An 11,592-nucleotide genomic window follows, 5' to 3' on the forward strand; every position below is an offset into this window, starting at 1 on the left:
ACCTATCAGGTCTACCTGATAGTGAGTGGCTGGCCTTACATAAAGTTCAGTTATTGTTGCTGTCTCTATCATAAATTTTAGCTATTTGCTATCTCTCCTTTGAAGTCTACCTGATGAGCACACACGCTGTCAGGCAGACCTGATGGGTACACCTGTTCAGGTAGACCTTCAGATGTACCTATGGTCTACGTGATAGTGAGTGGCTGGCCTTACATAAAGTTCAGTTATTGTTGCTGTCTCTATCATAAATTTTAGCTATTTGCTATCTCCTTTGAAAGATCAGCAGCAGTTTGATTGTTTTGTATAAAAGCGTCCCTGTATATGTTTTTGTCTTTTGCTTGACATGGCTGGTAGCATCCTTATTTAAATTGTATCTCATCTGTCTCTTTCCCGCTCTACGTAAAAAATAGGGTGATAGGGGCGAGATTCCCCCCCCCCAAGAAAAAAAGAAAAAGTGTACCTAGGTTTTCTTAGCGCTAAAACTTGGTATGTTTTCTTTCCCAATGAAGCTTATCTGAGGGAAATCAATTATGCTCCTTTCTGTTTTAACGCAGAAAGTGTTAGCTTTTTTTTTTTTCAAGGGGGAGGGAATAGTGTACAAATCTTAGATATTTAGTGTTATTAGCGGTACAACTTGGTATTTTAACCAGTGTTCACATTTACCTCTCTAAGTGGGAATAGGAAAATGGCAACCTCTTTAACTGGGAAACCTGGAAAAAATTGTCGGCTCCTTGTTGGATTCCCACTTAGACAGGTTCGACTGTATCTCCATACGTGTAGAGGTAGATGTTGTTGAAGGCGGGGTCATCCGAAAAGGGCAGGATTTTACTACTAAAGTGCCTTGGTGAGTTGAAATTTCATCTCTGAATTTTCTCCTTAGCACAACCAAAATCTTGTTTATCCAGGATAATCGAATTATTTTGTACTAAAGTGCTTTATTCGCAGTACCAACAAAACTTTGTTTCAAGTATGGTTATTATTTGTCCTCAGGGCTTTTGGATACAAACATAATTTAAGATTAAACGGATATAAAAAAGAATGTAACTATGCATTTATACAGATATATGCATGAATTGTATAGGGGTATGACATTGCATAAATTTATTAGTAGTTCTCGTAATATGAAGCTAAACATGCGTGTGCCCATAATTTTACCATCGTAGATATGTAGAATTAATTATCTACAATAATGAAATTATGACCGTCTGTTATTTACTCATCATGTTTACTAGCACGTGTTGAATGCTACGCTAAATCTTCATGCAACCACATGTAGTTAATTATTATAATTAACTGATAATTATCAGTCTCTAAAATAGTGGTCTTCATATTTTTATATTTTCTACCTCTAAATATAAGCTTTCATTTAATAGGTATAACCAAAGACTTTTTTGTATATGTTTACTCTAGCACGTGTTGAATGTTACGCTAAATCTTCATGCAACCACATGTAGTTAATTATATATAATTAACTGATAATTATCAGCCTCTAAAATAGTGGTCTTCATATTTTTATATTTTCTACCTCTAAATATAAGCTTTCATTTAATAGGTATAACCAAAGACTTTTTCGTATTACTTTATTCTTTTAGTTGTAAGTCTGATTTTTTTTTTTATTCCGCCGATCTTCTTTAAAATTAGGGCAAATTTCTAGCTATACACTGATATTTGAAGATGTAGATTTTCTTTATTTTTTGACACTTTTGTACTAATTTAATTCCTGTCTTTTGAAATTTTCAATGTAAGTATTTACGTTAAGCGTTCACTCTTTTTTTAGTCCGAAAAAATTATAATATGTAGGTAGATATTTGTTTTACATTTTTTACATATGAAATAAAAATGAAGTAGTCCCTTGCACCTTGCTTGTCTGCGAACAAATTATATCCGTAGACTTGAGAATATTTCACCTTCTACTTAAAATAAATATATTTTATTTAATTATTCTTTTAGAAACTTTTGTGTTTTTTTTTCCAATTTTCATCAGATGTTTTAAATTTTACCCATGTTCTGTGATAACCTTATATTAAATTTCTTCCTCCTTCTCCCATCCTAATGGCGAGAAAAACTGAAATATCCCAGCTGAAATGGAGGAAATCAGTAGATAACCGAGAGACAAAAAGAAAATGAAATAAAAACTCCTTGTGTTTTATAGGAGAAAGGTTTGAGATATAAAGTTATATAACCACGGAAAAGGAACAGAAAAAGGGTGAAGGTAAAATATGTATATTTATCTATTATTATTTCCAGTGCGAAATATACAATAAATGATAGGATTAGCCGCTGAGTTGAGGGGTGCCAGACTTTGTATCAACGTGGCAACAGCGATATAGTTTTGAGTTCGTGGAATGTAACCATAGACTTGAAGGAGATCAAAAACAATGTAGGGGCTCCAGCACAGGACAAATGCTGAAATCAGAGAAAAAAGGAAGGAATATTATGAGAGAGTCCTCAGATTGCTGGAGTCAGACTTTTTCGTATTGAGAGCGTTCGTCACTTGGATGAAAATCTGTTTGTGACGGTTCGGTCTAGGCACAAAACAGCTTCAAAAACTTATCTAACCCGTTAGTTAGCGCCACTGTGCAAGCGCGCTAGCTGCTTAGAAACGTATGCGCACAAACACATTAATGCGTTGCCTGCGAGGGAGCTTTGCTTGGGACATTTGATGTGACGTCATCGCCTACGGGAGCGTATGCCGTGACGTCAAAGTTCACGATTTACCGGTATTTTTTACGATTTATCTCAGGATCTAGAAGTCGTAGAAGAAAAAGAAAAAATCCGTTGGTCCTCATTTTTCCTGCTCTATGACTTTGAAACATCAGCCAAGTAAGCGCAACTGATCTATTTGTAGATAGTAGATACCTCGTAGGTACTTGTTATAATGTAGGAAGGTTTCTAGTTACTAGAACTGAAGACTACTGAACTTCAAGTTAAAGGTGTTCTTACACCTGATTTAGACACCTAAAAAAACTTATCTAAATCTCATCTCATCACGCTGTCGAAAGTTTTTCAGTCCGATATAGAAATAAAGCTTGGACCTCTTGAACTAGTGTGATGGCCGATGACCATTTCGCTATAGATTATGTATTATTAGGTATACTTAACACAGGCTGTACGCTGCACAGTAATACACCATGGAACATTTTAAACGTACAACTCCCACTCACAGTTTTTGAGGATGATATTTTTTATTCAGCTCATTTTTTCCTGTTGCGTAATCTGTATCCTGTCTCTCACTTGTCGCGTCATTTCACTCTCTTCTCTATATTATAACAGGGCCTTACGAAATTCCTTTATTCTGTCTAGTATTTAGGACTGTTACACCCCAGTGTTTACTGTTCCTAACCAAATACTGCCGTCTCTTTTAAAGTCTAGCTAATGTTGCTGTCTCTTAGGCCAGCCATTCACTATCAGGTAGAAGTAGACCTGACAGGTACTGCTGAAAAGGTCCGCCTCTCAGGTCTACCTGATGAGCACACACGCTGTCAGGCAGACCTGTTGGGTACACCTGTTCAGGTAGACCTTCAGATGTACCTATCAGGTCTGTCTCATCCTGTAAGTCAGTGTAAGTAAATAGCATTATAGAAACCTAAATAATCTTGTATTCAACTAAAAAGCGTAGATATAAAATACGGCAATATTTATCTAATGAAATCAGAATTCAGAATATGTACTTGTCACAAAGTCCATTTTGATCTGACGTTTTTTGTGAGAGATTTTGGTACAATTTTGTTACCTAAATGATTATCTCTGCATATCTGGTAGGTACTTGTTTCTAGCAGTGCACAATTTTAATGAGGAACAATAAGTAAACAACATTAAGGTGCTTGCAATATGGAGAACGAAAACTAATGGGATGAAAGCAAACACCGTAATAAAGAAAATGTTTAGAAGACAAGAAGAATAATTACATCACGAAGAAGTAGGTAGGTAAGGATGAAAGGGATACAAACAAAATAGAAAATGCTGATAATACAGAAAAAATAAACAAAAGCAGGATAGAGACAGGAAGCTTACAAGATGTTATTCAATCATTAATTAATTCTTCTGGAAAGGAAAAATAATGGAGCTGGAATAGATTACGAAGATCCTAATCTCACGTCATTATAGTAATAATAATTTACTTATTAAAATCTCTAAAGGCCCAATGTTCAAATCTTTGGACATTATATTTGCAGTTCTTGAAGCCCAGCAAAGTACGTAGAGCCAATCCAATATTGTCCAAAATTTTGGACAATGGGCTTATAAGCCTACAAAATCTCCAAATTCCTTGGGCATATTTTTTTAAAGTGCTTAAAAAAAGTTTTTTTTTCCAAGAAAAAAGAAAGAGCACTTACTATAAAGTTTACTTTTGGCCCATATCGTTGTGATAATGAGAATGTAACAGATGGAGATAATCACTGCAGGAATGACAAACAGGGCTAGTGCCACCAGGGACATGTACAATTGCCATTGCCAGGGTTTCTCAAACTCTATCCAGCACTGGGAAGTGCCCTGAACTAGACGCACGTGGAATAACACTGCGATGGGTATGGACAGGATAAAGGATATTAGCCAGGCTATTCCTACTAGCCAGCGAGCCCTTCGCCCTGTGAACAGATGAAATTAGGATCTCGATTAGTTGAAAAATTAGGGCGATTGATTAAAATTGTTTATTGAAGAAAGATACAAGAGAAAGGCCTGAGGTCTGCGGTGTTTAATCGTACCTAACGTATATTTTTAGGAAGACGAATTGGAACAAAACAGCGCAGGAAAAGTGAGGTATCCTCGGACATCCTGTATACAATATAGCTAACACACTTTTCCTCTTCCTCTTCCTCAACAGAAAATTTCCTGGTGCCTTTTTCTGCCGTTTTATTTGCTTGACTGAGAAAATCTCGAAAAGTAAAACAACATGAACTAAAAGCATTTAAAAAAGACTTCAGATAAATATTATTTTCGCCGAAATTCGATATTATTTATAGCCCATCTCACACTCGAACTTCCACCCTCCCCTTGTTTCCCTCCCATGCTAGATTGTTCTAAAATAAAATTCGAAACAATATCAAATATATTGAGGCTTGGGGCATTTTCAAGGATAATAAACCGGGGCCTGTATCTACATTTGTAACTTAGGAGTGTGTTATCCAAAGAGTCATAATTTTCAAACTTTTCTGGTCTGTTTAGTTTCCAAGTTATGTAACTTCCTGAATTCGGAAGGCTTTGCTTCTGTAGGATATTTTTTTATTGTATTTTCCGTTTTGCCTTAGTTTTTATTTTGACTTTTAGTATAGAACAAATACAATAATACCTACGTATTGTATCGACCGGTTGGACATACGACAGCGAAAATAATTTAGGAGCCTATGTATGTTTTACATTTGTTTGTTATATTATTAGATTTCTTTTATTTAAGTTAAATTTAAGTGAAATAACTTTCATAATAGGTACAAAATGGTACACATACCAAGTACCTACGTCTGAAGAAAATAAAACAAAATAATGTTTTCTTGCACATTGCATAACTAATATTATTCCAGGGGTTCATAAAAAATTGTGACGGTTTGACTCTCGAATGAAGACGTTAATTAAATTTTTCGACAGTTGTTACGTTTCATAATAAAAATTTTTGCCTGCAAACATAACTATGTAGGTATTTACATAGGTAATAGTGTAATAGGTATTTCAATGGGAGTTCCATTCTAAAGTCCTTGTTATGAAATAGGGATAGGTACCGGGATGGTCATGCTACGACACAGAAACGTAAATTTCAAAGGAATCTTGTCTCTCTCTCTCTCTCCCTTCATCTCTCTCTTTCTCTTTAAAAATGAAATCCATTAGTTTTCTTTATTTTTATCTACCCACAGGCACATACCTACCTACTTTAAATTGAAAACGATCGTCTTTTGTACTGCTGATTGCGCATTGTTAATGCAAAGGTAATAAGTTAACTTAATGTAACTCTGTATTATGTTCCTACATTCCAAGCACAAGCATACCTATAGGTTTCAAATTCTCTTTGTAATACAGATAGGATGAGCATTTCCAGTTTCTACTATCGCATCCGTTTACTTAAACTTCTGCATCTATTGTTCTTTAAAACAAAGATCTCTCTTCTTCTTCTTCTTCTTCTTTCCTACCTCTTTCTCCCCCCTCCCTCTCTTCTTTCCTCCCTCCCTAATTTTTCTCTCTCCCTTTCTTAAAATAATGTTTTCTTGCACATTGCATAACTAATATTATTCCAGGGGTTCATAAAAAATATTTTGACGGTTCGACTCTCGGATGAAGACGTTAATTAAATTTTACGACAGTTGTTACGTTTTAAAATGAAAATTTTTGCCTGAAAACATAACTGTGTAGGTATTTACATAGGTAATAGGTATTTCAATGGGAGTTCCATTCTAAAGTCCTTGTTATGAAATAGGGATAGGTACCGGGATGGTCATGCTATGACACAGAAACGTAAATTTCAAAGGAATATTGTCTCTCTCTCTTTCTCTTTAAAAATGAAATCCATTAGTTTTCTTTATTTGTATTTACCCACAGGCACATACCTACCTACTTTAAATTGAAAACGATCGTCTTTTGTACTGCTGATTGCGCATTGTTAATGCAAAGGTAATAAGTTAACTTAATGTAACTCTGTATTATGTTCCTACATTCCAAGCACAAGCATACCTATAGGTTTCAATATCTCTTTGTAATACAGATAGGATGAGCATTTCCACTATCGTATCCGTTCACTTCTGCATCTATTGTTCTTTAAAACAAAGATCTCTCTTCTGCATCTATTGGTCTTTAAAACAAAGATCTCTCCTCTTCTTCTTCTTCTTCTTCTTCTTCTTCTTTCCTACCTCTTTCTTCCCCCTCCCTCTCTTCTTTCCTCCCTCCCTAATTTTTCTCTCTCCCTTTCTTCTCTTTCTTTGGTATCATTCCTTATTATTGTGTATAATTGTATTTTCCGTTTTGCCTTAGTTTTTATTTTGACTTTTAGTATAGAACAAATACAATAATACCTACGTATTGTATCGACCGGTTGGACATACGACAGCGAAAATAATTTAGGAGCCTATGTATGTTTTACATTTGTTTGTTATATTATTAGATTTCTTTTATTTAAGTTAAATTTAAGTGAAATAACTTTCATAATAGGTACAAAATGGTACACATACCAAGTACCTACGTCTGAAGAAAATAAAATAAAATAATGTTTTCTTGCACATTGCATAACTAATATTATTCCAGGGGTTCATAAAAAATTGTGACGGTTTGACCACTATGACTTTGAAACATCACCCAAGTAAGCGCAACTGATCTATTTGTAGATAGTAGATACCTCGTAGGTACTTGTTATGTAGGAAGGTTTCTAGTTACTAGAACTGAAGACTACTGAACTTCAAGTTAAAGGTGTTCTTACACCTGATTTAGACACCTAAAAAAAACCTACCCATCGTTTTTCGCTAACTTTCTTTTGACATAATATGTACATTATAAATTATAACATAGGAAGTTCTATCAAGGAACCTACCCATCGTTTTTCGCTAACTTTCTTTTGACATAATATGTACATTATAAATTATAACATAGGAAGTTCTATCAAGGAAGTCCTATCTGTCCTATATTGTGCCCTTATGTTTGAACAAACCATACAAAAATGTTTATACGTTTCACGAACTACATTGTAATGTTTTCTGCTATGTTTGCAGATAAGTTAATGAAAAAATTCTCGAACATCCTGAAAAAACGTTTCCGTCGAGAAAAAAAAAAAAAAGCTCGCATTGTAAGATTAAGATAAGGTTGTTTTTATTTTCCTTGTTGGAATAATTGTCTTCGATGAGGGTACCTAGGTATACGAGTATCAAAATTCTACAAAAGTAGGTATTAGTAAAGTAGGTTAGTAGAAATATGAGTAGGTAGTCACTGAGAAACTGAAATTTCTTAACTATGGGTACCTACTACAAAAAGTTATGAAATCCCACAAAAAATACCTCTTTGTGGTAGGAGTTCCCTGCCAATGATATAGAAGAAATGATAGGAACTCTTGTTTGAGCCTTGCCTGAATGGACAAGTCGAATATGTGATTATCTGATTATGAAACGCTGTCTTCTCTACCTCCTTTTATCCCAACAAATTGCCTACGCCTACAGTATTGCTTTTTATTATTTGTTTATCTATACTCCTTCAGGTATTACCTAGTGTTCTTTCCCTTTATTGCACTCCTCTTTCCTCTTATCTCACCTCTGCTTCATTGTATTGGCTGCGTGCTTCAAATCGGAGTAACCATACACCCCCCAGTTGGTACATAGGAAAATACAACGTAATATTAACTCGATGTTTTTACTTTTTTACATCTTGTTTTATTTAGAACAGTAATACAAGCTGTACTCGTAGGTACTACAATTACTACATTTTAAGTTTCAAATGTCGAGATATAAGTTTTGTGATTAACTTATTGTAACATTATACTTTATTACCTACACATATAAAGAGATATAAAGTTCGTCTTCAACTAGCATGGGAGTAGGTTACAGGGTGAACAAAAATAAATAATAGAAATGTAACAAAAGATCCCAGAAAAAAATCAACTTCAATTTTTTTTTGTCTCATCCTGTAAGTCAGTGTAAGTAAATAGCATTATAGAAACCTAAATAATCTTGTATTCAACTAAAAAGCGTAGATATAAAATACGGCAATATTTATCTAATGAAATCAGAATTCAGAATATGTACTTGTCACAAAGTCCATTTTGATCTGACGGCTTTTGTGAGAGATTTTGGTACAATTTTGTTACCTAAATGATTATCTCTGCATATCTGGTAGGTACTTGTTTCTAGCAGTGCACAATTTTAATGAGGAACAATAAGTAAACAACATTAAGGTGCTTGCAATATGGAGAACGAAAACTAATGGGATGAAAGCAAACACCGTAATAAAGAAAATGTTTAGAAGACAAGAAGAATAATTACATCACGAAGAAGTAGGTAGGTAAGGATGAAAGGGATACAAACAAAATAGAAAATGCTGATAATACAGAAAAAATAAACAAAAGCAGGATAGAGACAGGAAGCTTACAAGATGTTATTCAATCATTAATTAATTCTTCTGGAAAGGAAAAATAATGGAGCTGGAATAGATTACGAAGATCCTAATCTCACGTCATTATTGGAAAATAATTGCTGCAAACATTGGATTAATATTATGAGAGGAAATAAAATAGACGACGTAAAATGCTCAAGGTCTCTTCATTAAAACTGCATTAAAAGGAAAAGCGAGATTGTAGGTAGGTAGGTAGGTACCTAAGTAATAATAATAATTAATAAAAATAAAAAATCGTGAAAAAGGTGTTTAGGTACATATTTTCTTTTTTGTGATTTCAAATTCAATGAACTGAACGAAATTTTCTTTACTTTTCGCGGACAAATCCCTAATTGGGTTAATTTCACAGTTCACGCCAATAAATTTTATGTCTAATAATTTTGAAAAAAAAAAACCCCGATTGTTAATTTTAAATTCAATAGTAGATTGAGCCAGCCTACTTAGCTTAGTTGGTAGTGCGTCTGCCTTGTAAGCGCTAGGCCGCGGGTTCGATTCCCGCCCGGGGCGGATTTTATCCTGATGGGATAATGTTCGTTCTCGGAAACGGCTGGCTTTCTCCTATCCTGTCTTCCTTCTCTCCTCGATTTCGGGACGATAAGACCATAGCAGTTAAAGTTCCCTCTGTCAAACCTCTTAAAAAAAAAAAAAAAAAAAAAAAAAAAAAAAAAAAAAAAAAAAAACAAAAAAACCTTCTCTCCTCGATTTCGGGACGATAAGACCATAGCAGTTACAGTTCCCTCTGTCAAACCTCTTTAAAAAAAATAATAATAATAATAGTAGATTGAGTTCTAGGCCGCCCACTCACGCTCAGACCATCTGACAGACCCAGGTCTCAAGCCTTTTCCGCCATACACGTTCCCACTGTGGAACAGATCAAGGTCAGTCAGACGGTCTGATTATGAGTGGCCGGCGTTAGACTTTAGGGTACAGGCGCAATTTATGGTTCCCCCCATCCATTTTAACAGAACTAAAGGAATTACCTACCAGAGGAGGGAGACCTCTGTAAGACTAACAAAGGTTAAATGAAAAGCAATTTGCCTTTCTTAATGAAAAAGCTCTGAGGATTCAAAATTGTTCGTAGTTACCAACTTACATTATAAAGAATATATATTATACCTAGGTACTAACCTACCCTTTAGGTATGTAGGTACAATGCATTTGTGAATTCCGTTTGAAGTTAGAACTTCTTTACCCCTCTACCAATTTCCCATTTTATTATCTTGTTTTCCTAAGAGGTAAATCTCAGATTCCCGCTCAAAGTTTCTTCTTGTAATGTGGAATCTTTAAGGTAATGTTACACCAAGTGCGCATTGTTTGCAAACGTTTTTGAAATGCGCGCTTGGTGTAACATTACCTGAAAAACCGACAGCAGCGGATCAACTCCGCGCACACACGAAAGCTGTTTGCAAGCCAATGTTTGTGGAAAAATGATTGCAAACACTGTTTGCAAACGATGCGCGCTTGGTGTAACATTACCTTTAGAGTCTTTAGACTCTAATTTTTGCTCCTTTGTCTCTCTTTGGCTGACCTCTAACCATACAATTTTCCTTTAGGTCTCATTTCTAAAAACATCACTCTGATTCAGAGTGAACGCTATTACAAAATTTAGTGTTCTCTACAACCTTACAACCGCTTATGTATGTAGGTACATACTTGTACATGGGTAGTTTATACCTAAAATAGTTTTCAGACTTTCCTCCGTAAAACTCACTTTTCGTAGCTCGTAACGTATTCAAATTGAAAAAGTATTTTGAAGAGACTTTTCTCTCAAAAGGTACGAAAATTGAAACAAAGTTGATTTGTCATCTTTCTGTGTCAAATTCGTGCTCTCATGAGGCACTACGGTACCTGCCTGGAAAACTTATTTGCTGAAAAGGTGTTAAAGAGGAAAACGTATGTAGGTACTTGCTTACCTACCTACTTGTTTTGTTACAATTCGAAGCCAGCGTAAATTTTGCATTTACCTTGTTGAACAATTGATGGAGGGGAAAGGAATGAATAGGAGCAAAGAAAGAAAGAAATACCACGAGTCAACACAAAAGGCAGGAAAAACAAAGACAACTGCCGATAGTCAATAAATATTTCCACACGAAATTCAATTCAGAGCTCTTACAAGATTTCTCCTGGAAATAAACTTTATTTTCCAAGTTGACATGGAAATTGTACGTAGGTAGACTCCGCTTATGTTTGCAATATATTTGCATACCTAACCTTAAGAGCAAAGTTCTGCTTTACATTTATTATTACATTCCCTTGTCACAGATTCGTTAGGTTTTCCTCCTTTTCAATGTTTTTGTTTGGGATCAGTGAGGGGTAGGGGATAATAAAAGGTAGAACTTTTTGGCCACACTACCTTGTTCCATGTGGTTGAATGTGTTATCTGAGATTTATAAATTTTAATAGGTAGATGACAAGATGGAATTTTTGGCTTTTTTCGATAGATTAGAATATTCTGTATAATTATAAAGTTATAAAGGTTTATTTTATTTATTTATTTATTATTATTATTTTTAATAATAA

The 11,592-nt window shown here is 34.7% G+C and overlaps 1 protein-coding gene across 1 annotated transcript in view; it reads right to left on the reverse strand.

Moving 5' to 3' along the window:
• Positions 1–2,201: 2,201 nt before the first annotated feature.
• Positions 2,202–11,592, reverse strand: part of LOC103511703 (cardioacceleratory peptide receptor-like) — a 20,618-nt gene continuing 11,227 nt past the window's right edge. The window contains 3 exon segments of the mRNA XM_026825400.1: positions 2,202–2,493; positions 4,233–4,238; positions 4,335–4,586. Of these exon segments, the coding sequence (XP_026681201.1) occupies positions 2,228–2,493; positions 4,233–4,238; positions 4,335–4,586 (524 nt within the window). The 3' untranslated portion in view covers positions 2,202–2,227.

The sequence above is a fragment of the Diaphorina citri genome, unplaced genomic scaffold (assembly GCF_000475195.1).
Source record: "Diaphorina citri unplaced genomic scaffold, Diaci psyllid genome assembly version 1.1 scaffold742, whole genome shotgun sequence".
Lineage (NCBI taxonomy): Eukaryota > Metazoa > Arthropoda > Insecta > Hemiptera > Psyllidae > Diaphorina > Diaphorina citri.